The following is a 27701-nucleotide window of genomic DNA, read 5'->3' as shown; positions in this document are numbered from 1 at the left end:
TGTCCTATATTCTTTAGTGTCTGCATTTCAGAATCATAGAATCACAAACGATTTTAAACTTCCCACAACAGTCTAGAACAATGCCTTATCAGGTGCTCTGGGGCACTGTGTGAAATTTCAAGTAGTGGGGATTCGATGATGTAGAATTTGGCTCAGGTCCCCTGAAACCAGGAGCCCACCACTGAGTTAAGTGATAGCAGAGGAGCACTGAGCCAATAGGGGGAAAAATTGCCATAAGCAGTCTGCTCCCATTCCTAACTATCCTCAGCTTTTGGTTATCTGGATCTAAAGTTGCTCTGCGTACTGATCTTCAGTTCCCCCTATAGTCCTGGAGGAAAACGGAGAGGTATCAGTCCTATTGTTATATGCTTCATAAGCATGAACAACGTAAAAAAAGCAAAACAACAAAAACAAAAAACAGGGTGGTTAGGGAGCAGAAAACAAGTGTAAGTCCCGGAAATTCTAGGTGCAATTTTAGACCCATACTGAGACTGCAACAACAGGCAATGGAAAATAAAATGATATGAAGCAATTTATGTCTATATAAAGAAGCAGATGCAAAGCAAAGTATTTGATCTGATTAAGATGGGTTGACCATGTTTGAGGAATGCCTGCTGCTGAAATAAAACCACATTTTAGAAGGATCTCTAAGCTGAACTTTACTGAGATAACATGGGTAATTTGGAATCGATTTTTGACAATAGTTTGTGCATGTACAGACAAGAAAATAAAAATTCAGGAATAAAAGAAAATTCTTACTGCAGCAGAATCTATATTGTGTGGATTGTGTAATGCACAGATAAGCTTTCGGGATCTAATTCTATATGTGGCAATCAATAACAATCACGCTTTTCCTTTCTATCTGTCCCCAGATAGCTATGTAGAATGCACTGTAAATAAAGTCCTCATGGAAAATCCTGCTCTTTGCCAGTATTAACTCAGTCACAGCTTGTCAGGATGGCATAAACTATAAAGTATAATAACCTGGCTGAGACTCAAGTAACATACCTGGCATAAGCTTACATGCTTGCCAAGGAAGAATGGCTTGTTCAGCCAGAATATTTTCTCTACTGCTTTAAAGTGGGATGGGGAACCTGTGGCCCTCCAGATGTTGCTGGAAAACAATCCCCAACATCCCATCAATGTTTAGCACTTCCTCTTCATTTCAAGTAATTAAAGAATCCAGCCATATGTTTTTTTAAAAAAAGAGAAGACTGCCTTAAAATGTGACCATATTGATGCTCATCTCATAATGTAGCATCTCAAGGAATTATGTTAAGAGTATACGGATCAAAAGGGGAAAAGGCTGTTATTTCATAACAAAGCACTTTCCATCTCTCATGGGAGAGAAAGAAAAAAAAAGTGCCCATTACAGAACCCCTTTCCTCTTTCATCCTCCTAAAACTGGATATGCAGTCTAATCATCACAAGAATTCTTGTTTGAGGAAAAACAATCTGGTTCAGTTTTGATGCAAAACATGATGTATGGAAGGCAATATTTCATATTGTAGCAGCTTTCAAGCGCTACCGAGATCTTCAAGTTTAATCTTTCCAGGATGGAAAACTGCAACTGACCGGTAGGCCAGATCCACAACTTCCCCACCCTCCACAGGCTGCTTTGATGGGTGGGTGGGTCTGCATATGGCATCAGGTGAACCATAGAATAGTAGAGTTGGAAGGGGTAAGACCATCGAGTCCAACCCCTTGTTCAATGCAAGAATCCAAATTAAAGCATACCTGGCAGGTGGCTATCCAGCTGCCTCTTGAATGCTTCCAGCGTTGGATAACCCACCACCTCCCTTGGTAATTGGTTCCACTGTTGTACTGCTCTAACAGTTGGGAAGTTTTTTCTGGTGGTCAGCTGAAATCTGGCTTCCTGTAACTTGAGCCCATTGTTCTGTGTCCTGCACTCTGGGATGTTTGAGAAGATACCCTGGCCCTCTTCTGTGTGACATCCTTTCCAGTACTTGATTATTCAACTTCAAAGGAAGAAGCAGAAGCACACTGTAAGTGCGCTGTCTTTTCCTTTCTTCCTTAGTAGCCCTTGCTTGAATTCAAAAGAAATTCTGCCTTTCCAGCTGTAATTCAAAGAGCCACATTCTTGCAGCAGTTAGAAAGGAATGATTCTTCCACAACTGGCATTGCATGATGTCAGGTGATGGACAGGTAGGTGTGGTTTGGGCAAAACAGGGAGGCCTGGAGGGCTTAATTAGTCCCATGTACCATAAGATCACCACTGCTTATCTAACCCATAAAATACATATAAACCAGAAAAGTAAATAGGATTACTGTACAAGCAACTGTAGAACTTCTTCAGACAAAAGAACCACTACTTTGGAAGTGATTTGTCTAATTTACTTTTCCTGCCTTGATTATTATTCATGCTATTCCTTCTCAAACTACCAATTTGCCTGACATGTAATAGTTCTGGGTAGCAAAGTGTAAAGTTTAGAAGTCTGCTCCGTCTTTTCCCCCCCTAGCAGTTCTAGCATATCAGAATCTGGAGCAGTTCCAATTCGGTTACTTTCCATCTCTTGCTCACACATGCACACACAAGCTGGACTTGCGACAGGCTAGCCCTCACTCTAAGGACTTGACGATATTAAAGTAGTTTAATAAAACCATACTCTGCTTAGATTTCTCTCTGTTTTCCTGGGTCTTTCAGAAATTTTACACAAAGTGCAAATCTCATGAGCTCCCAGAATATTGGATACTACTGTTTTGTTCTCTGGAACAAACGTGACAGATATCAAACTGCATTTGTAATGTGCAAGCTCTTTGCAGTGTAATTTGCCTGTCTCTATCTACACAATTATCAAGAAGCACATGTTATCAAAATTAACAGGATAGGAAGGAACCAGAAAGTAAAATTCCTGCCTTAAAAATCTATTCATTTCCTCAGATTGCATATGTCCACTCTCAGAAGTTACAATGGCAATACTACCTTTCTATTCCAACAACTTCTCAAACATTAAGAACTTTCCAATGTCTAGGAGGTTGAATGCAGCAGCATTTTGTTTTCAAGGGGAGACTTCCACCTTAGTGTAGCTGTTATTTTGTTTATACATCTAAAATCTTTATGGCAGCTACATCTTACAATACAGTGTAATGCTGCTCGTTAATGAAAGAAAAATGAAAGAGCAGCAATGGAGCCTTTGCTGTCAATGCCGATGTGTGCCGATGCTGAGCTTGAAAAAGGCAAGTGGCAGGATCGAGAACTCTGGAGGGAAAAGTGATGTAAGGTTCTAATGGCATTCCATTAATAAAGAGTGACTGCATACACCTCTAGCCCCCTACTCAACAAGAAGAGGGTAGAGGTGGTGTCTTGACTACTAACTGGCAGCAGACACATTTGATGCTTTTATAATTGGAACTTGGAATGACCGTTCGTTCTTGCACTGAGTAAGAGCTAGGAAACTGAAAATAAACCCAAGCACTTTTTGATTTGGTTGCATACTATCCGACTGAGAAATCTTGTATCAAAGTCATTTATGACATTTACACATTTGAAGTTATACTTTTGTGACTTCTAGACTTCCTGCCTCTACCTTGGTGGAATTTTTGAAGAGCAAACAACAAAGCAGTGCTCCGATCATACTGGCCATTCTCCCCCTGCACACTTGCATATACAGTTAAATGCTTTATATATTTCTTCTACTGTGGAGATCATGAAAAAGATAAAGAACCTCTGACATATTTACACTGATGACATCCTCTTATACTGGTGCTGCAACAATCTGTCCAATGGAAGAAAGAAGGAGCAATGCTGGGACTCAAGCTCCCTCCTCAATACTCCCAATTTCACAGGACCATTCCTCCTCTTGAAAGTGGGGAAGGGATATCAACAACACCAAAGAATTTTGGATTGGGTAGACTTACGTTTAATGAGAAGTTGGCTAAGTTTTCTTTTTTTTAAAAAAAGCTCTGTCAAGCAGCAGGGTTTGATACTGTTAGCAACCTGGTGGCATCCCCTTTGAAATATGGGATAGCATTTGGGATGCAGAGTCATTCCCATAGTGGATTCTGTCTCTAATTTCACAGGACTTGTCACTAGGCTGCTAAGGAAAGCTAAAGCACTATCTGAACCTGTGCCAAAGTTTTTTTTTCTAATTATAAAACAAACCTCATCAATTAAGTAAGTCCACCCCCACCTAAAAGTTCTTCTATTTCACCCCCCACCAAAGATTAACCCAATATTTGGGGGGAGATGTTTGTTCCACCCACGGAAAGTATAGAAATTTGGTCCAGCACTACCTGAGATATCAGACCTAGAAAAATAACAAAAAAGATATTCCTAGATTTTGTTCTGGACAGTGTCGGTGGTGATTGTTTATTGTCAACTCTTTGCAGGAGAACAGAATAACCTAGCCAAGACTTTTGTTTGACATAAAATCAGACAGATTTCATGCAGTAGCCTGCATGAAGATTTATTTCCTTAAAGATAAGACACACTGCAAAATACCACTCTTTTGATTGTTGGAAGAAGACAAAAAAAGGAAAGAGAAATAACATTACTGTGACTTCTCATTTTAACAGTTTTCAAAGGTTGCTTTAGTAAATCTCTCTAGGGAAAACGATTAGGGCACGGCTAGATAGAAAAATGATCATTGAATTAAGATTATGATGATTAACTGGAACTAGTTCAATTCAAAATGGGCAGAGACTTTAAAAAGTTTCCTTAGACAAAATAAATGTAAATCTAGCATTCAAAGATAAATTTAGAACTGTGTCGGATGGAACTCTAAACAGGGACCCTAATACTGAAGTATTCTTATTCCTTCTTTTCTAGTTCTTTTTCAGTTTCCCATGCTGTTTTATCCCAATCTCCCTCTTTGTTTCTGCAGAAATTAAATAAAAGGAACTCTGTCTAAACTTTACACCATCAGTCTTCCTGAGGCTTAGGGATCATGTAGCACTCTTGCTTCCAACACCTGCAAGCTTCCTTGGATGGTATCCTGTAGGCTAGCTCACATTATAACAGTATCCCCAAAGCTGGGGTCCTCCTAATGTTTTGGATTATAACTCCCATCACTCCATAACATTGGCCACACTGCCTGAGGCTAATGGGCGTTTTAGTCCAAAACATCAAGAGGGCATCAGGCTGGTGAAGGGTGAGCTACCAGTTCCTTGTAGCCTTAGTTCTCATTTCCCCCGAGACCCACTGTGGTTCAGAGACTCAAAAGCAGCATATGGTAGCTGGAACACCTGTGGGCTAGGGGAGGCTTCTAAACACCTTTGCTCCTCTAGTGCCTTACATATGTCACCAGTAGCCAGAAAGGTAAAAGGTATCATCCACAGCAGCCCAAAAAAGAGGTCCTGCTCTGTAAAGAGCCAAGATTTGATTGGTCTCGCAGCCATTTTCAGACCAGCATTATTTTGTCCAAGATCTGTCAGGAGCCAGAGATTCAGCAGCAGACTAGCAGCTGGATAATCTGAAGTCAGGGGCAGGTGGGGATTTGTATACACCTTTGCCACTTCCTTTTGCTTAATCTATTGTATTTAAAATATATTGCCAGCTGCCTCAAAAACTTCAGGTAGCAAAAGAGGTCCAAAACCTCAAATAAATAATATATACAAATATTTGCACAGATCATTATGGTGTCTGGGACATTTATAAAAAATAAATGCAACAATCAAGGGCAGAGGAGGGCACTTGAGAGCACAATGACAATCTCAGAAGTGAAAATGAACCTAAATGCATTTTTTTTGGATCACCTAATCACAAAAAATTAATGTGTAAACAAACTTTCAATGATCTCATCTGGATTTTGCTAAGAGCCTTGCAAAGGACCTTTTATATAATAAAACTGTATGAAAAAATAGAGAGAGAGTAGGCTGCAAAACGAGGTTTTATGTTTACACCAATCAAAGAAAGACATAACTTCAGAGGTTTTAGTAGTGAGATTGCATAAACATTATTGAATCCATCTCAGTATGAAATTCTTCATTACATATAAACTAACAGCAAATTTTTAATAATGTTTATTTCAATTCAAATGTGAACAGCCATAAAACTGAGGAAATCTGGTCATATTTACTTAAAATGGTTCTTCCCATTAGTCTTCATAAAGTCAGTAAGAGTAAGTCCAAATGACAAGGTACAAGATTAATGGCTGCATCTGCAATTGCCCTTATAATTTATTTACATGGATGGAAACTATACCTTCAGAAGAACTCAACCCCTTAGTGGTGCAAGAAAGATAGCCATGCTTTGGGCATTAGTGAGAAAAGGGCCCAAACATGCACACAAGTAGTGGAGTCTGGTCTATTAGGGCAAATGGAGCATTGCATGGGGAACAGCTGCGGCACTAGGGTGAGTGAAGACTGAAGAAGACCTGCCCTAGGAATGAGCATCTGAGCATCTGGGTGCTTGCTGCTTGCTCCTCTGGGTTGCTGTCTTTTGAGACAGCTGAAGTCCCTGGTAAGTAGTGCAAGGACTGGGATCCCCTGCCTGGCTTTTGCTTCAGAGAGAGGCTGCAGTTTATCTTGCAGCCTCTTGCATCAGCTCTTGGCTGGGTCAGGAGGCATAAAAACCCAGCTGCCCTTGGGCATTGGGTCTGCCACCACCGGGGTCACCACCGAAGGGTCACCACCAAAGGGTTTGTCCCTTGGGGAGTCACGAGGGCGAGGGCGCTACCCTCTTCTATTTCTTTCTTTCTTTTTTCTAACCAATCTGGAGGAGATTGGTAATGGGAAGGGTGTATGGCTCCTGTGTAGTTCCTGCGCAGGGTGAGAGCCTGTGCAGTGAAGTGAATGATAGGAAACAGTTGCCACATGCCTTCAGAGTGAGAGTCTGTAACTAGCAGAAGGCTGGCCCTCCCTGAGTGTGAGACAGAGGGGGAGTAGATGTGCCCTGTGTGAAAAATATTGAGTGGGTCTGACTGTTCCTAATTCTCGCAGAGGCCTACTGGGATAACTGGCTCAGGTAGGTTTTGTTGGTGGGCTCTTGTTGGGTCCATATCAGATGTTTAGGAGAAGTCTTAGTAAGGAGGAACATGGGTGATGCCACCCCAAATTCAGTGATCACAGGTAGAGAGAAGTATAACTATGGGGAGGTGGTAATTACCACAGAAGACGAGGGCGGGGCTATCTATGCCTTGTTCCTTGCTGCTCCTCCTCTCATGGATGGGTTCCTCGTTGCTCATCTGTTGTGCCCACTGGCCTGTGTGTGTTGTTGTTTAATGCCAGATTGGCACACAGTAAGACTACACTTTTCCATGATTTGATCATGGATGAAGATGTTGATTTGGTGTGCATTACTGAGACCTGGGTGGGTGAGCTGGGAGGAGTTGATCTGACCCAGCTTTCCCCACCTGGATACTCAGTGCAACACCAGCACAGGCTACAGGGGCGGGGGGAGGAGTTGCTGTGGTTTACAAACTTCCATCTCTGTCACCAGAAAACCACTCTGTCTTGGAGCGGGCTGTGAGGGCCTGCACCTGGTGTAGGGCCAAGGAGACAGGAAACTAGGGTTGCTACTGGTGTACCGTCCACCCTGCTGCCTGGCAGCTTCTCTGACTGAACTGGTAGAGGCCATCTCGGCTGTGGTATTGGAGGAGCCCAGAATGATAGTCCTGGGTGATTTCAATGTCCAAACTGAGGCTGCCTCTAGTGTTCCGGCTCAGGACTTCATGGCCTCCATGACAACCATGGGGCTGTCTCAAGTTGTCACTGGCCCGACTTGGTTTTTGCTCCAGAGGGAGGAAGGGGTGCTCTGGAGATCGGTGGTGGTGGATGTCACCCCATTGTCATGGTCAGACCACTTCCTGGTGAAGTTTAGACTTATGGCTCCAATCCTTCCCTGCAGGGGTGGTGGACAGATTAAGATGGTCTGTCCCCAGAGATTAATGGAATCCACTGGATTTTTTAATGCCCTGGGAGAGTTCCCAGTAGATAGACAGAGCAGGTGATCCTGTTGAAGCCCTGTCATGCTCTGGAACAGTGAGGCGCATCAGGCTCTTGACACGGTTGTCCCTGAGCGCTCTCTCTGGCATTGTGGAACCCAGTCTGCATCTTGGTACACCAATGAGCTAAGGGCAATGAAACAGGCTGGACGATCTTTGTTGCTTGAGGCCCAGGTGACCTCAGTGGCTAGAAGTGCCTTTTACCGGCTTCGGCTGGTAAGACAGCTGCGGCCATTTCTGGACCGGGATAGCCTGACCACTGTTGTCCATGTACTAGTAACCTCCAGGCTGGATTACTGTAATGTGCTCTATGTGGGGCTGTCCTTGAGGTTGGTCCGGTAGCTGCAGCTGGTGCAAAATGTGGCGGTGAGACTGCTCTCTGGGGCTGGGTATCACCAACATGTCACTCCGCTGCTGAAAGAATTGCACTGGCTACCCATTTGTTACTAGGCCAAGTTCAAGGTTCTAGTTTTGGTGTACAAAGCCCTATACAACTTGGGACCAGGACACTTGAAAGACCATCTTATTCCTTATATACTCAGTCAATCACTGTGCTCTGCAGGCGAGGGCCTCCTGCAGATACCATCTTATCAGGAGGTCCGTTCCGTACAACATAGGAAGCAGACCTTTAGTGTGGCAGCACCTACCCTGTGGAATTCCCTACCCTTAAATATTAGTCAGGTGCCATCTCTGTTATCTTTTCAGTACCTATTGAAGACCTTCCTCTTTCAACAAACCTTTCAAGTTGAGACCTTATCCCAGTCTGCGTCTGTGTTGGAATTGCTCTTTAACATGTTTTTAAACCTTTATTTAAAAACAATATGTTTTTAACTGTTTTTTTTAAAGATGTCTTGAAAGCTTTTTTTAAAAAAATATTTTTAAAGATGTTTTGTTTTAATATATTTTAAAGTCTGTTTTTATGATGTTTTAAAATGTTTTTAGTTCTTTTGTTTGCCGCCCTGGGATCCTGCTAGGAGGAAGGGTGGGATATAAATCAAATAATTAATAAATAAATTGCCCTACAAACCTCAGTTCTATCTTCAGTCAGCCCCCAGCTGCCTAACTTCTTACTTACAATCAGTCCGTGGGGAGGCCCCTGGCTGTCAGCTTTAGTCTCAGTTTTGGCCCTTTTTGATCTTAACTGGAAGAAGGATGGAACTTAAATTAGTTGGCTCTGCCTGTCATTGGCTCTACCTACTGTTGGCCTCTCTGATTTCCATCCTGCCAGTCCCAATAGGCACCAGCTACTACTGCATATAACAGCACATGTATAAGGTGCTTCATAACTGCACTTGTACAGGGAGCACCACCCATTTGGGAACCATATTTGGTCAGAGTTCATGAATGGGTGAAGGAGCTGTATACATGTATGGTCCCTCTCTTGCTAATACCAAATGTATGGCTGTCAGGGGTCATGGCCAATAGGTGCATCTAAACTGGAAGGCGTCTCCAGCAGACTTGATTCCGCTCTTCCCTTCATGTAGGGAAATTTGCAAATACTCACATTATTCCTGTACTAATCTACTTGGTTGTTTGGGTGGTATCCAGTGCTGGTCCTAGTCAGAGTAGGTTGATAGACATGATTAACTTAGATTCATTAATTTCAATGGGTCTACTCTGAGTGGGACTTAGTTGGATACAACCCTCTCTTCAAAATGAATCCAAATTCTTTTAATGTTGTTTAAAACACTGCCATAAGAGGATAGGTTATGGTGGGGTAGAGGAAACAGCACTGGAAAAAAAGGATCTACTTTTGAATGGCAAAACAAATGTCAATATCTAGAACGAAATTCTTTCAATATCAAATCTATACATCAGGTTCCTTCCAAGGACTGTTTATGTTCCTGAGTAGCTTATCAGACACCCACTGAAATCTACAGCCATCAGACTACTGTTCTGTTCTTTGTGCATCCTTTAATATCTTGAACACAATTCAGCTTTGTATTATACTTTTAAGCAAATGGTACACCTTTATCTAGTATGACAGTGCCGAAAGCGGCAATGGTTTACTGTGAAAAATGGAAATGCCTTCAAGTCACTTCCGACTTATGGTGACCCTATGAATAGGCTTTTCGTGGTAAGCGGTATTCAGAGGGGGTTTACCATTGCCTTCCTCTGAGGCTGAGAGGCAGTGACTGGCCCAAGGTCACCCAGTGAGCTTCATGGCTGTGTGGGGATTTGAATCCTGGTCTCCCAGGTCATAGTCCAACACCTTAACCACTACGCCACACTGGCTCTCATGGTTTACTGTACTGACCCAATATTTACAATGCATTCATTCACCACTATTATATCTCTTCCTTTTGTGAAATCAGTGTAGCTGGTAGTTGTTAATTTAATAATCAGTTTAAGAAAGTCCCCCCACCCCAGCCTTCTTTTTGAGAGGCAATAGAATGACAGTTGCACCCTGCTTGTTCTCAGCAGAGTTTGGCAATTTGCAGTCTGTTGAGAATATATGCACTCCTGTTCACTATTTCACTATGGAATTGTCAAAGAGAATGTTAACTTCAACAGCAGCTGCCATAGAATCAAGAATCTCTTTCCGTTATTCAGATACTGGTATAATGTTACTATTTTGCCTTTGATGTTAAACTGAATAAAAACTCTTCCCTTTATCTTAACTGGATTTGGTAAAACATGTTGCTACAGAGGTCTTGTTTATAAGGCCATGGATTCTGGAGTTGTTTCAAGAGTTTGAGTTGGTCTTGTTATTCCAACTAAAATACATCACCTTTGAATGATTTATACCAAGTTCAGTTTTTTAACTCTGATTCCCGGCAACAATTCTAGGACTGCAACCACTCTTAACAGGAAGGAGAAAGGCTTCTGTCAATCACTAAAAGCCCTTGGCAAAGGTAACACACTATCTGAATTGGTGCTCGTCTCTTTTACCAGCCAGTAGACAGGAGCAGGTGGAACGATCAGGCTGCTGTATCTTTTAAGACGAAACTTTCAAATGACTATCCTAAAAGAGAACAAACTGGACCTATTCATCACATGCTAACTTTTCATCTTCTGGGCAAGAAAAAAGTAGCATAGGAATTTGGCTGGTGACATAATGGCAAACTGAAGAGAGAAAGAAAAACATCACAAAAGTTATCTGTATTATGCTTTTTACACCACAGTTGGAAGTAAGAGTTGTGCAAAATGGTTATGAGGTCACCCTGCATTACTCAAATTGGAATGTATGTGTTGATGCACATTCCCATCTATCTGCAACTAGGAGAACTAGTCAACATATATATGCTGGCCCAGCACTATAATGCACATTAGATTGTACAACTGGGGGGAAAACTCTGCTAAAATTAAAGGATGGATTTCACACATCTCTAAACTGAAACACCTAAGCCAGTTTTGGAGACATCTCCTGCATGAACAATGAAATGAAATGGTGTTCACTAACAGCAAAACAATTCCATAAAAAACTGCTCAGTCATAAATACACAACAATTTCACCTGGCACATCTTATTAAAACCAGTTTTTGCACTTCTTGGTTTTTATCACTTAAAACATTCTCACATGTACTGTACAAGTTATGTCATCATCATGATGACCTAAGATTCTGCTCATAAAGATTCTGCTCATGTGGCTCTTTAACAATGTGTTTACATAATGCAGGAATGATGTCCAACCTCTTGTGAAATTTGCTGCTTGTGTATTATGGAACATGATATCAAGAACCACCACATATTTGGATCATTGTGGGAGGTGACAATAGTCACCCATACAAATGTTTATATGGAACATGACAAATGCGGTCTCCCTGCAGCCTTCAGGAATTTTGGCTTGTTTGAATGTTGAAGATTTTTTGCACTCTCTCAGACTGTATGGACTCATTTATAGTTATAGTATCTGTATTGGAGAGCCGCTTTTCCCCCTTTTCCTTTTTTAATTATTGTTGGGGTTCAAGAGGAATTGGTTTGTGTGTGTGTGTATTGTATAATATGCATATGGAAAGCCAGACTTTTTCCAGTATTGATGGTGCTGCCCATTTTTTGTCTGCCCTTAGCTTCAGTCACAATGAAGACAAACAGCTTGGGAGTCAGATACTTTCCGAAGTACCTGGACAAATTAACAGCAAAAGGGAATGAAAGTGGAATGCTTACTCTCTGTTGTGAACACAGGAGAGAGTGAACTCTTTGGCTTTTTGCTCTTCTTTTCAGTTGGCTTTAAAGACTCTACAAGAGGAGGAAAGGAAAAAGGATAGTTTAGAATAAAAAACCAACCATTGGAGCTAATGAACAATGACTGCAATGGAAAGAGATCTTATTTTCCTTTAATTTGATTCTGACTGAGCTGGAAAGCAAATGGAAATTGTTGGCATGTGTGTTGTTTAAACATGTTTGCTTCACACAATTGTTTGGAAAGGCTACATTCTGAATAAAAATAGCTTTATCTGCTGCCCAGTATATGTTCTGCTCAAAACTCCATAAAGCATCAATGGTTGATCTTAATACTTCAGTAGAAGGATGCCACTTCAACTCAGGTTACTCTGGTTAAACCCCAACTGGAGGATTATCTATTTTAAATACACAGGGATGAACTGAAGTCTTAGAAAAAATAAGACCACTGAGCTAAAGTTTAAAGAACTGATCAAGTTTCAGTTCAAGAATATAACAACAAGGGTATGTAGACAGAAACTAAGCCTGGGAACACACAGTGTTTTCAGAAAGTTATGTACATGGTATGTACACTCAATTGGTAAACAGAATTTGTAAGGTGTTGTATTTTTTTAAAAAAACTACTTAACCAAGAGCAACAATGGGGCAAAATGTGCACCACATTAAGGACATATAGGAATTTATGTGCCTTGGCTGGTAAATCTCTTGAAGGAATCACACACATTTGTACTTGTAAATAGATGCCTACCTGGTCACCTCTACAGTATAAGCATTAACTCCAAGCAACCAAGCCAACAGGTTTCACAAAAAAAGTTTCCCCTTTGTCTCCTATTTGTTTGGGTCACAAATGACTACTGCCGGTATGTGTGGACAAGTAAATTAATAAGTAGGGCATGGCCTAAAAGATTCATGATGCACAGCCTAGCTGAAGCTAAACAGATCTGGGTCTGGGCAGTGCATAGACAGGAGACTATCTGGATACCCCTTATGTATGCCACCTTGGGAAGAGCTGCAGCTCAGTGGTAGAGCATCTGCTTTATATGCAGAATGTCCTAGGTTTGAAGACCAGAAACTCCAGGTAGAGCTGGAAATCTCCCATCTGAAACCATGGAGAGCTGCTGCCACTCAGCGTGGACAATACTAACCTACATGATTAATGGTCTGGCTCAGTATAAGGCAGCTTCCTTTTGTGTTGCTGGAAGGGACTATGTCTTGGTGGTAAAGCATCTGCTTTGCATGCAAAAGGTCCCAGAGGGCTGGGCTGGCAAAGGTATTGTCAGTGCAGACAGTACCGAGCTAGATGGACCAATGGTCTGACACTGTATAAGGCAGCTTCCTGTGTTCCTCAGTTCTTTGGAGAAGGGCCAGAACTCAATGGTAGAGCACATGCCTTGACTGCAAAAGGTCAAGAAGAACTGCCTGAAAGCCGCTGATGGTTAGTGTAGACAATGCTGAGCTAAATGGACTACTGGTCTAAGGCAGTTTCCTATGTACCTTCAATTCCTTGGAAGAAAGGCAGAAATAATTATAAAGATATACAAGCTTCTTCCATATGCATTTCCCCTTTCCTGTCCTACCCCTGAAATCTTCAGTCATGCAGCAAATATCCTGTTCCTCATATTGGTCATGGTACCATCATTGGTACCAGATAATGGGGCATTATTCTCCTACCTTTTCAGCGTATAGTACAGCTTTTGCTTCTTTCATATATGTAAGTATACTCAACAAAACAAAACAAAAAACACAGTGGGATATTTGTTATGTCCTATGAACAAATCTGAAATAAAAATAGTGTTATCCCAAATATTAACTTGTTAGCCTCTGGTCCCACTACATCAAATATTAGAGAAAATTTGGACCTGGGCAATATTAGGACAAGGGTGCAACTGTAATGGACAATGCAGGGTTTCTAGTATTAGCAAAATTCCATACAACTGATTGAATAAATATCTTACAGGAATGTATGGATTCTTGCCTCTGTGCAGAGGAATGGCATCCTAGATGCTTTCTGGAAGTCCTCACAACTACCTAATGGCCTCATAATAAACTTTTTTTAAAAAAGTGCCCCAGGCTTGTTGTTGCTATGTGCCTTCAAGTCGGTTACGACTTTTGGCAACCCTTTGAATCAGTGACCTCCAGGAGCATCTGTCATGAACCACCCTGTTCAGATCTTGTAAATTCAGGTCTGTGACTTCCTTTATGGAATCTCTTGTTTGGCTTTCCTCTTTTTCTACTCCCTTCTGTTTTCCCCAGCATTATTGTCTTTTCTAGTGAATCATGTCTTCTCATGATGTGTCCACTGGTATTGCTGCAGGTAAAGGCACACACAGAGCCTATTGCATCTCTTAAGTTACCCTAGACAGCTGGTGTACGATACATATTTCAAGAAGGCTGTTTTAAGTAGTTGAGGGAGCTGGTTTGTTCTAATTATGTGCCTTCCTTATAAGGATCCTGTAGCACATCTCACAACAGCCAGGATCTTGTCTAATGTCCTTTGCCAAAATTTCACCTCCTCAGGAATTATCTGCAAATGGCTGAAGGGCTATGTAATAGGGAGACAAGACTCCGCTAAAGAACACAGTGGGGGCTGCCCATAAGTACTTAATTTCCCTGATTTTTAACTAAACGTCATGAATTGACATGCCACCAATTTCTTTGGAATTCAGCACATAACTGTTCACTGTCCCAGAACAAAATAGATGGGAATGCCAGCATTTATGATAAGACACAGAGGAGATTATGAGTGAAACAATTCCAAGCCTATTCATCAGGGAATCAGTTCTGTCTTAAGAACATAAGCACATAACAAGAGCATACCAAATCAGGCCAATGGTCCACCTAGTCCAGCATCTTGTTCTCACAGTGGCCCATCAGATGCCTATGGGAAGCCTGAAAGCTGAACTTGAGAACAACAGCACTCTCCCCTCCTGCAGTTTCCAGCAACTGGTATTCAGCAGCATGCTGCCTCCAACTGTGGAGGCAGAGCACAACCAAGATGGCTATTAGCCACTGATAGCCTTTTCTTCCATTACTTTGTCTAATCCTCTTTCAAGCTATCCAAGTTGGTGGCCATCATTACCTCTCGTGGGAGCAAATTCCATAGTTTAACTATGTGCTCTATGAAAAAGTCCTGAATCCTGAATCTTCCAACATTCAGCTTCACTGGATGTCCATGAGTTCTAGTATTATGAGAGAGGGAGAAAAACCTTTCTCTATCCACTTTCCCCATGCCATGCATAATTTTATACACCTCTATCATGTCACCTCTTACTTGCCTTTTCTCTAAACTGAAAAGCCCCCAATGCTTTAACCCTTCCTCTTAGAGGAATTGTGCCACCTCCTTGAACATTATGGTTGTCCTTTTCTGAACCTTTCCCAGCTCTACAATATCCTTTTTTGAGATGAGATGACTAGAATTGTACACAGGATTCCAAATGTGGTTGTACCATAGGTTTGTATAATGGCATTATGCTATCGGCAATTTTATTTTCAATTCCTTTCCTAGTGATCCTCTAACAGGGAATTCACCTTTTTTCAAGCTACTCCACACCGGTTGACATTTTCATTGAGCTATCCATTATAATCCCCAGGATATCATTCCTGGTCAATCACCACCAGTTCAGACCCCATGAGCATATATGTGAATACACTTCGTTGGTTTTTTGCCACAATGTACATCCCTTTGCACTTGTTTACAGTGATTGCATTTGCCATTTTACTGCCCATTCATTCAGCTTGAAAATATCCTTTTGGAGTTCTTCACTGTGCCTGAACAGATTATCACAAACCAGACTCAGTGTTGGGGGCTCTCGGTAGTGAGGGATTCAGTAATTAGGACTAGAGAGGGCTGGCATCTATGGAGGTTTTGATACTTTAGGTTAAGGGAGAATCCAGTGTACCAATCCAATTCATGGAAGAGCTTTTGGTTCACTGGATGTCTCTGCTACTAGGAGGGAGAGGCAATATTCACTTCATTCCCCCAACAGCTTTGTCTGCTCCTTGAAGAAAATACTCTTTGAAAGATTGAAGGATCCTCCAGAACAGTGTGAAATGTGTCTGAGGGAAATAAGTGAAAATCCCCTCTCTCTTTTGTTACTGGAGCTCTCCAAAAGGTGGCACAAGAGGCTACATGGGAAAATCAGTGAAAATCTCACCACTTCTTCCAGGTGAAGTCTCCACTAGATGAAAGACTCTTCCGTAAGCAGAAAGATTCCTTCCATGCATGTAAGAGCACAACTGGATAGACGCTTTAGGGAAAAAATATGATTTGAGGGTAGGGGAGGACGTGATAGTGACTGATAAAATTAAGCATGATTTTCTCTCTCTGCCATAGTAATGTTATCACTATGGTGGTATACAAAAGGCATGACCAAGAACCAAGATAAAATACCATAATACAAAAACTAGGACTCTGAGTCATCTGATGAAATTAACAGGCAATAGATTCAGGACAGACAAAGGAAGTCCCTCTTCACAAATGTATCATTTGTTAGGGAATTCACTGCCACAGGATATGGTGCTGATCACTAGTTTAGATGGCTTTAACTACAGACTAGAAAAATTCATAGAGAAGTCTATCAGTGGCTATTAGTCATATGACAACTACATGAAATTCCAGATTCAGAAGCAGAATGGCAATGAATACCAGTGTCTTGAGAAGGCTATTGTCTTCAAACCCTGCTTATAGCCTTTTTGGAGGCATCTGGTTGGCCACTGTGGAAAGCTTCTGGGACTAGATAGACCTTTGGTCCGAACCAGCAGAGCTCTTCCGTTCTTATGCTTTTAACCATTCATCCAGAGAGTAAACCTGTAAACGCATGGATCTGTACACAAAAGTCAGTCCAGCTACTAAGATAACCCCAAAGGACATTTGCTTTTGAATCAAAGGCAACATATTGCTCACATATAGCCACCTAGGTAATGGGCATTTTTTAAAGTTGGAAATGTCAAGAACAAGGGATAATTCTGGCATGGTCAAGAAAACTGCTATACTGCTATACAAGAAGCAGCAGCGGATGATGGACTATCCATCCTTACAGTTCTGACTTGTGGAATGCCTGAAGAGGGAAGCAGTTAGGTATTGGAGAGGGAATGTAAATGCCATCTCTGTTTGGTTCCTATAATATTTTTTTTTCTATTTGTTTAACGTTGTCTCTGTCTTTTTAAAAATTATTATTATTATTATTATTATTATTATTATTATTATTGTTATAGTTTATTTCTATGCCGCCTTTTGGTCAAAAGGCCCTCATTGTGTGGCCAGCACCTACGGATGGAAACACAGAATCACAGAAGAGTTGGAAGGAGCCTATAAGTTGATTGAGTTCAATTCCCTACTCAATGCAGGAAGGATCTGTCAATTTTAGTTCTCTCAGTTTCTCATTTTTTCAATCTTAAATTCAGGTGTCCATATTTCTGCAGCAATTTGCAATTTTTTAAAATCCTCATGAAAATTCTCCAGTGTTTTAGTGTAAATTTCTCCTAATTAACACATTTTTGTATAAGTTTTTGATTAATGTACTCATTTTTGCAAGCAATTTCTCCTAATATAATGAATTTTGTATGTTACTTTCACTAATACATTCATTTTTATGCTCACTTTCCTCTAACGTATGCATTTTTGTAAACATTGTTTGCTTGGAAAACTACATTGCAAAACTTGGATAAGTTTTGTTTTGGTTCTCATAGTTTCATAAAGTGTGGATTTGATAGATTTCACTTTAAATGCAAACGGAATCAAATTTCTCCTCCATTCCTACCAGTGCCTGTGGATGATTCTAAGGTGACTTAATGTGGATAACCAGAGGAAAAAAGCAACCATGTATGGTTCTTCAGGTAGGGCCCATATGAGTGGACACCTAGGAAGACCTCTCCATCCCAGCACCTATTGTCAACATGCCAAAACCTCCAGGGTTTCTGTGATGCATTGATATGCCCTCATTCAGTTGGCTATACTGATAAGACAGCAGCTTCAAACTTCATTGAGGTATTTTTATTTCCTTATCTATTCTGTTTTTATATTCATTACACAATGTTTTAGAATTTTCAAACCTAGATTGTTTGATTGTAGTTTTTTGTTAGTTAAATGCAAATTACATGACAGTAGGGCCCCACTCATACGGCAGGTTAGGTTCCAGACTGCCACCAAAAAGCGAAAACCGCCAAAAAGTGATCAGCTGTAGTGCGGGGGTCTGGAAGCTAACCCACTGATCGCATTGGAGGAGAAGATGAGCTGTAGGGTGCTACAGCTGATCTTTCCCTCCTCCGGCGCGATCAGCTCGAGCGCGGGAGTCTGATCATGCCAGAAGAGGAGATCAGCTGTAGGGTGCTACAGCTGATCTTCCCCTCCTCCCACGAGATCAGCTGGAGTGTGGGGAGCTCCAGCCCCCCTTCCAGCTGATCGCCCTGCTGGCGCTGTATTAGCGGAACACCAATAAGCAGGGTGCCGAGAAGTGGGGCCCTGCTGTAGTTGTATGTGTCATCCATATGCATGTTTGCTTTCATTTTTGAGTATAATTTACTTTCACTAAGACTAGTAGCGCATATTTTCAGTATTTTCATATTTTTCTTTGTACACTGCCACACCTACTTTGTGTGTTGTTGTTTTTTCCTACATCCAAGAGTCAGCTGTCTCTCAGCATTTTGTGTTTGCACACTAATGAGACAGTTGTATGGCATTTGCACCATGCATGCTGATTCCTTTTACAGCTTTCGTTGCATTTTCAATAGAGACAGCTTTAAAAGATTTTTTGCCATTTGTCTATTCTAATTATTTCTTACCATTTTCAGTTTTTTTTCTTTCATTGTTTTTCCCATAGAGCCAGTCTCATTCCACATACTTAGCTTAAGATATTGCTTGGACACCAATGTGTGCAATGTACTTGGTTCGGGCTACTTTTTTTGGGGGGGGGGGAGAGTTATTGTGTTATCACTTTTCATTTTTGGTGTCATGTATTTATATGTGAAGTTTTTAAGTTAAGCTGTATCTTGTATCATGTTCTATCTCAGTTGTCCCTTTCCTCCTTATTAATTAGAGCTTTTGCAGCCAGTGTTCAGGGTATTATGGAACTGTTCATTTTTAACAGATTACTGTACAAATACGTTATTTTTCACGGTTTGATTGATAATTGATTTTAATGCTGTATATATTTTCACTTTTACAGATTGCCCTTGATAAAGGGTTACTTCTACCCGAAATGCGTCAGGCAGCAATAAAAATACTTTTTTCTACTTTTGGCTTTTCACTGGCAAGGCACTTTGAGGGTCCCCCCCTCTCCTTGTTTGTGGTATTTTTGGTTGTCTTCCTCCTTGCTTTTCCGTGTGCTATTATGGAACCAGCATCTTACAGGTCAGCATACAAAACAGACTAGTACATACATGAGTCTTGTAAGTGGTCATGTGTGATGAACAATCACCGCTAGGCAAGGAAGCGTGGTTAAATGTAAGACAGTTGGTTCTTTTGTTTTAGGCCAACCTAGATGAGCAGGCAGACTAGGGACACAGAATATACCTTATACTGAGCAGGCCATTGGTCCATCTAGTATAGTCTACACCAGGAGTGGGGAACCTCAGGCCTGGGAGGCAAACACGGCCTTCCAGGAATTTCTATCAGACCTATGGAATTTTCCCTAACCTACGCCCTCTCCCTGGCCCTGCTCCGCACCATTCTCAAGTGCTTGTGTGGCTGGAATGTGTTCTTGGACTGTGATAATTAGTTTTGCTTGGATGGGAGACAGAGAGATGTATGTGCATGCTGAAACTTTTGATGTTTGCAGGAGTGGCATGCAGCCTACTGTACAAAGGTCAGAGTCACATCCATTACTCTGCACATTTTTGCCCCCCTCGGCGTATGTGTCTCTCCACCGCCAGACTGAAACAGTTTCCACACCCCTGATCTACCCTGACTGTTTGTGGCTCTTCAGGTTTTCAGATCAAAGTCTTTTTGTATTTTTATAATAATTAGATGGTAATTATTGAACCTGAGACCTTCCATATACAAAAAATTGTCTTCTACCACTGAGCTATGGCTCTTCCCCTAGTAAAATAGTTATGGGTTGTAAAATTTGTGGACATCCACAAGACTGGTATGCACCATTAAAAGTTTGCATATTTCAGTAATGGAACGTTTGATAGACACAGATTGGCCACTGTTTATTTTTCTTTTACAAATCCCAAAGAGGCCTAACATAGTAGCTGAAGTGTCAGACTAGGACTGTGGAGACCAAAATTCAAATCCTCATTCAGCCATGAAGCTCACTGGGTGACCTTGGGCCTCTCTCTCTCTCTCTGGACCTAACCTGCCCCAAACAAGGTTATTATGAGGATAAAATGCGGGATGAGGGAAATAACTATATATGCTGCACTGACCTACTTGAACAAAGGGGAGGATATAAATGTAAAAAAATGACTATTCTGAATAAATAAAAGGGCTTAGGGAGCCAGGGTTTGTCCACACAGGGGTTTTGCAAGAAATGGATGCTCTGTGGAGTGCAAATGACCTCCAGAAGCCACATTTGCTTTGAGCCAAGTTTGTGCTGGTTGGTCTCCTGCTTGTTTGCATAGTTGTCATGGATGAAAAATGAGCTTATCACAAGCTGCAGTTTCACCATAGTTCCAGTTTGGCAACAGAGAACTAGAACAAGAGCAAGTGAAGTATCTGTTTGAATTCATTTATAACCTACCTTTTGTCTCAAAAACTCCCCAAGCTTCAGAATGTAACAGAAACCATCATAGCTGTATTTTTGGCAGCCTGAGCATGGATAGTCTTTAGCTAACGCTACCACGCTGTGGACACAGTGTTTAGCTCCATGTGGCTTATTCACTGTTTGTGTTACATATTAAATTACAATATTTTCATGGAAGGAATGCAGAAGAGAAAAAAGCCCATTTTTGTAGCTTTACAAATCAGATTAAAGAGAACTGGTATTACAGCATAAACAAGGCCAGCACAGCATACACTGAGGTTAAGGAAGAGGAAGTCCACTTACCTTCCACCAACACATTGCAAGCACATTCTGATTTTCCTGCAGTATTCTCAGCTATGCATTTGTAGTGGCCCTCATCTTCAGGAAAGGCCTTGTCAATAGTTAGTGAGCACAGTGACCCTAATGGCAGGAAACAGAGGTCAGAGGTTAGGAGGGGCCACCAGGCATTGCTAATTACAGGTCAGCAATACTTGCTTGCTTTTTAATTAATTTGTATTTATCACAGTATTCACAGAATACAACAAAAAAGCCCCACAATCAGCAAACGGAATGCTAGATACATCTGTAACCACAAATATGCCAGTCAATGAATTATTTGCAAATTATTAACAATAAGTAGTCTTTTTTCAGCTTAGTAGGTCCCTTCACAGACGTCCATGGAAATACAGCACTGTTAACATCAAAACTCTGTCTAGTTTTTATGTTGACAAGAATGAAATAATGTAGAGGAATATCTCAAGACTTATCTTGGTTCCTTCAGGTTATCTATTCATAGGTAAAGAAGTCTTAAGATAAATATTTGTTCCCTCCCCCCTTCATTTTCACAAGAACTTTGTTGTTCTTACAAAACCACCTTTGGGGAAAAACTTGAAAGTTACAAAGCTTTAAAGCCTTTTCAGCTGTGGCCCCCAAGCTTTGGAATACCCTACCCCAAGAAGCCCACTCTGCTCCCTCCCTGATGGTTTTCCAAAGACTTCTGAAAACGATCTTGTTCCAGAGACCCTTTGGAAGGGATTGATCTTAGAGCCTGACACTGATTGTATGCCTTCTATGTTAATCTTTACCTCTGTAGTCTCTTCAGTACGTGTGTGTGTGTGTGTGTGTGTGTGTGTGTGTAGTATTTATGTATTTTAATTTCATTTTATGTATTTTAATTTATTTTAATGTTTTTGTGATCTTTATTGTGTACAATTTTTATTATGTACATGTTCGATTTTATTGGAAGCCATCCTGAGTGCCCTCTTATAGGGTAGAAGGGCAAGATGAAAATATTTAAATAAATAAATAAACTACAGTATTTTCTTTTTAACACAGAAGCTATTCCATGCAAGTGCTGTCCCCTCATAAAAATGAAGTAGCTAAGAGTTTGAGAAATTCACTCTGAGAAATTAAGATTTTGAGAAATAAGCACAACTGAGCATTCTGGCTGTTCCAGAACACACAAATGCTATCAAAGATTCCTCCTTCCCTGCCAGGAGAATCATGTGTTGTAGATCTTGTAGCAGTGTAGGACTTCATGCAGACTTATCCACCAGCATCCTTCCCATGTTTAATTCTTCTCTAGGTCTCTTGCAAAGAAGTGGGTAAAACTGATACAAGAGATGACCACATACTAATCCATCCTGTATGATATCTCGGGCTGAAATGTTGCTAGAGCAGTATGAGATGCACATCTATGAGATCATCTTCTGTGATGTGAGAGCTCGCTCTTAGGGCTGAGTGATACAAACATCAAAACCACGTGGTGTGAGACTCCCATTAAATGTTTAGGAATAAAATGGCAATAATAGTAACACTAAGAATTATTTAATTTCTTACCCGCCCTTCACTGTGAGGTCCAAGGGCAAGTTACAACAATTTAAAAATACAATATTAAAAATAGTAAAAAATATTACAATGAACAGGGTGGGTCCTCAAATATATTTCTCAGGTGTCAACAGCCAGGGTAAAAAGGTCATCTTCAGCATACAACAAAAATGAGATAATGAAGGTGGCAGTCACATCTCTGTGGGGTGGGAATTCCACAACTCTATGGCTATACTAACCTTATTTTAAGAATAGACCACACTCATTTTTATTTTTTTTTAAATGACCCTTTGCTGGATTGTTTTTATTTAAGAACATCAAAGGTCCTGAATAACAATAAACCAACAGAAAGTGATAACTAATAGTGAGAAACAAGTAACACACAACCTGCTTCTTTCTGCTTAACACATGATTATCAGTTCAGCTGGGAATTCTATTCCCATTTTGTCTAGACACTGAAATCCTATGCTCCTTTTTCTCAAGTCAGGACCTTCTCAAGCAGGGGTAGGGAAACTTTTATTGAACTACAACTCCCACAATCAAATCCCTATAGTCCCATGCTGGTTGGGGCTTGAATCCAACAACATCTGGAGGGCCACAGGTACCCCATCCCCATTTTCTGAAGGAACTAATTTCAACTGCATTTTGTCATAGCAAACCCATCACCAGTTGAAGGCCAATGGAGCCTAGTACATACTGATTGTACACCACAGTATATACCCAAAAACCTGTGATGGGACAGAATGTTATCTTTGGACATGTAAGTGTTTGGATTCACAGTCTTTAATCATGCACGAGTATTTCTCTTAAAAATCTTAACTAAGTGCATAAACAAAAAGCAATTCAGATATATTTACTGGAGGCATGTAACTTTCAAAAAAGGATGTTACATTGTGTGACCTAGGTAACTGCTTCATTCCCTGGGCTAAGAGGCCAAATGTCTCTCAATGAAGCATTTGGCATTTCCTCTGCAAAAGCCCTCAATGACCTCCAAAGATGAGATTCCTTTCTCATAGTTCTGAGAAAGCTCTGTCTGGTGACTCCAGTCGGGAATTTTGAATTTCTTGGCACCTTCCAAAATGAAATCGCAGGAGGGAGAATAACAAGATTGCTGTGAATGTTGACTTGCCTCCGTCCCCCAATTTGTTTATATAGCTGTCAGCCAACTAACAGTGTGTCATGAAGTTTACATGTCTATGTGAAGAGAGCACTGCAATGCCTCGAGTCAGCTATGCTTGTGCATGACATACAAAAACACGGTCAAAATGGCTATCGTTAGCAACTTTTTGGAATATCCACAGCAATGCTGTGGGAAGGATCCAATTGTCTGGAGAGTTAAGAGCGGATTTAGGCTTAAACACTCTCCCTGGAGTTTTGGGCTTATGTGAAAATGTTTGGTTTAACCAAAATAGCACAAACTTGGCAAAAGATTTCTGGTTCTTGCCAGCATGATAGCCAGTGAACTTCAAAACAAATATGCAGAGCATCAAAACAGGGATAACTCTTATGTTTTACTTTCCTATCTCGGTCAGCAAAACATGTTTCCCTCTACTCCAGCTGCAATAACTTAAGATTGCGTACTTTACAGTTTTAAAAGGCAGTGAATGCCAAAAAGGAGCTGAAATCTGGAAGCCAATTAAATCTGGGGCCTAGAAGTAAACAATGTTGCAGAATTCAGCTTAGCTATCTTTACTGTCTTAGGGACAGTTTACACTTTATTGTTGAAGCATTCCCAAATTAAAATTTAGCATGCGCTGATTTTGACCCTGTAACACATGATGCAGCTACACACCTATTTGCTATCACTTGTACACTCTGAGTCGAGAAAAACTGTGAGTTTCCCTCCCTGTTATGGGGGTAAGGCACCATAATGGACACATGATGGGAAAATGCAGTAGAGTTGCCAGATCCAGATCCCAACACAGACAAAATTGGTTTAGTTTTAAATGCACCAATTTAGTGGAAGCTGAGGTAGCCATGGGTGCTTCCTTTTTTTGCCATCTGCTGATCCTTTCATCCATCTTTATTCCCTGCCTGAAGTGGGGAAATTATGAAGTCCTACTTGGTGCCAAAGAGCAGGTAGGAGGAGGGCAGATAATACGTCAGGTGAAGAAAGGATCAGCAGATGGCAAAAACCAGAGTTACATCAGTTCCCACTTTAGTGGTACTTCCGGAAAAAGGTAAGTGCATGTTCTCCAAACTGAACCCTAGCAATCATTATAGTGCATATAGCTTACATTTGTTCTATTTACTCATTTCTACTTATAACATAGGAAGCATCCCAAAGAGCAGTTTCTCAACAGGAAGTATTCCCAGTTCTACCCACCCACTTAAGATTTTTAGGCGGGGCTCCAAAGAAATGGAATATCTTTCTGCTAGTTTCCAAAGTACATAAGATAAAGGAGAGAAACATATCTTCAGTAAAACAGAGAACATCAAAGAAACTAAAAAAAAAAACCCAGTGGTTTCAGCTGGGACCACAATCACCTCATCTCCCACTAAGAAAACATCTGGCAATGTAAGCAGAATTCTGAGAATGAGTTGTACACAATTACAATAAGTCATCCAATGTTTCAGAATAATCACTTGGGTATCCAAACGTCTAGTAATGTTACCCACCATCAGGCACCCATTACAAAAAAAAAACAAGCTAAGAAAGAGGAGGAACACAACTGTATTCATTGTCACTTATTAGATAATACGTGCGGAACTACAAAATCTTTTAATAAAAATAATTGTGGAAACTATTTGAAAACAAGGATACAGTGACTAAGTAACAAGATGAGCTTCCATTAGAGTATAGAAACCATTTTCACCATATAAGGCTGTATATATGTAGAGGAGAAAGTATGTTCACATTTAAGGATATTGATAAAACAATCCTTTTATGTAGGTTGTAGAGAAACTCAATACAAACTGATGTATAGATGGTACTGTATACAAGGGTCAGCCGATAGGGACATATGGAATTTCTCTCCCCCCCCCCCGTTCTATAGATTAAAATAGTAAAGGTAAAGGTGTCCCCGCACTTGTAGTGCGAGTCGTTTCTGACTCTTAGGGGGACGTCTTGCGACATTTACTAGGCAGACCGTATATATGGGGTGGGATTGCCAGTTCCTTCCCCGGCCTTTCTTTACCCCCCAGCATATGCCGGGTACTCATTTTACTGACCACGGATGGATGGAAGGCTGAGTGGACCTCAACCCCTTTTACCAGAGATTCAACTTCCTCCTTCCGTTGGAATCGAACTCCGGCCATGAACAGAGCTTCGGCTGCGTTACCGCCGCTTACCACTCTGCGCCACGGAGGATCTTCTATAGATTAGCCTCCCCCTTATATTGTCAGATCACTGGTCCATCTAGCTCAGCTTTGTCTATATTGACTGGCAGCAATTCTCCAAGGTTTCAGACAGTCTTTCCCAGCCTTATCTAGAACCTTCTGCATGCAAAGTGAATCTCCCTTGACTAAAATTCAGCCACCAAGAACGTACTATGTACAGTCTCCTTCCTATGTTGTACACACAGATCCAACATGGCTCCCTCCAGATGGAGGTCAGGGATGATGGGATTTGCACTCCAGCAAATTCTGGAGGGCACCAGGTTGACCAGTTCAAGTTCACATCTTCTTGGTTCACTTCTGAGAAGCAATTTGCTAATGTGTTATTTACTATCTGTAAAATCTAGCATCATCTTCTGATTAACCACTAAGATTGCTTTAATTCTGTGTATGTGCGTGCGTGCGTGCGTGCATGCACACACGTGCACTTAAGATGCAAGTGATGCAAGACAGTAAACTTACGGCTGCTTTTGGACCATGATGTACTACATGATTTAGGATATGTTTAAACACAGTAGGTCATTATATATGTGTGTGTGCACACACACAAGAGACAAGCATTGAGTGCACTCTTATACACATCTACTCACTGAATTCAATGGAGCTTACTCCAAGGTAAGTGATTATAGGATTGCAGTCATTTCCATGTTTTTGTTTTGTTTTAAAATAACTAACTTGACAAAGCCCATAAGCAGATTAGATGTTTGGGCTTTTGGATGCACTTTGGTGTCTTTGTCAAATGGTTAGTAGTCTGCTATTTTGAGATTTTTTTTAAGAAGTTGAAATTGCAATCTAGTTTGTCAAATTATATCCTCACTTTAGATAGGATGTCTAAAATTTAACTTCTACTCCACATGTGTTTTCATATAATAGCTAGTACTTCCCCTGCTTTTGTTTTTGAGCTGAGCAAAACTGAGCACTAAGGGACCAAGTAAGTAACTTTGAGGTAACGAAAATTTTGTAACAACAGTTCAGATCCAATCTGAGGAATTAAAATACAGATATTAAAACAAATGCAAACCCATTTGTAAACATGCTCACTTGTTTTCTATTATTCTAGATTTAAATTTGGGTTTAAAGGAAGAGTTAAAGTGCTGACAACTTCAGTTTTTGAATTTTCAAGTCAACTGCTGCGGGTGCCTTTTATTTTGCTAGTTTACAAAATAGTCTCCATTCATCCACACTTTTTTGGGGACGGGCGGGAGAGAATGTTCAGCATGAATCATTTTCTTCTAGGTGTCAGGGAAATAGTGAAACATAGGACACTAAGGGATAGGTGGTTACCTAGCTGCAAAACTGTGTAAATAAGCTATCATTGAATCATAGAACAGTAGAGTTGGAAGGGGCATATAAGGCCATCAAGTCCGATCATTTGGGTTAAGGAGAATAGCATATATTAGGAAGGATAGGTAATATATGGTGATGGTGAGGAATGTATGTGATATGTGGAAGTTGTAGAGAGGGACACAAGACAGGAGAGAGATGGTTGTTTGGTCATTTTTAAATCAATGTGCATGGGTGGCAATGTGTCAATCCAGAAACCTTTCTGTGCATTCCTTAGCTATACCTGTAGGGGCTCACTACAGACATTCTAATAAATGCACCCAAGTCAGTGTGGTATCACAGTGAAGCCACACCCCACCGCTGCACACCTTTACTGTATCCTCATGAAGACTTGAGAGAGGGCTGCTCCTGTATTATCATCATCATCAGCGATACACAAATCACCAAGAGAAAACAGGAAACAAATCCTGCATTTACAATTAAACATGCATAGGATTGACAACACATCACGCAAAGCTGCACAAATATGCAAACACATTCAGCA

At 40.9% G+C, this 27701-nt stretch overlaps 1 protein-coding gene across 11 annotated transcripts in view; it reads right to left on the bottom strand.

The window, feature by feature from the left end:
- The window catches only part of MYLK (myosin light chain kinase), a 323824-nt gene that overhangs the window by 85591 nt on the left and 210532 nt on the right, over positions 1–27701 (bottom strand). For all 11 annotated transcript variants that reach the window (XM_061609072.1, XM_061609074.1, XM_061609073.1 and 8 more), the window contains 2 exons: positions 21014–21130; positions 12012–12083 (listed from right to left, as the gene is read on the bottom strand). In XM_061609072.1, coding sequence (XP_061465056.1) covers positions 12012–12083; positions 21014–21130 — 189 coding nt within the window. The remainder of the gene's footprint in view (positions 1–12011; positions 12084–21013; positions 21131–27701) is intronic.

This window comes from Rhineura floridana, chromosome 2 (genome assembly GCF_030035675.1).
Source record: "Rhineura floridana isolate rRhiFlo1 chromosome 2, rRhiFlo1.hap2, whole genome shotgun sequence".
Classification (NCBI taxonomy): domain Eukaryota; kingdom Metazoa; phylum Chordata; class Lepidosauria; order Squamata; family Rhineuridae; genus Rhineura; species Rhineura floridana.
Note: the sequence above shows the minus strand (reverse complement) of the source record. Positions and strands in the feature narration are given on the sequence as shown.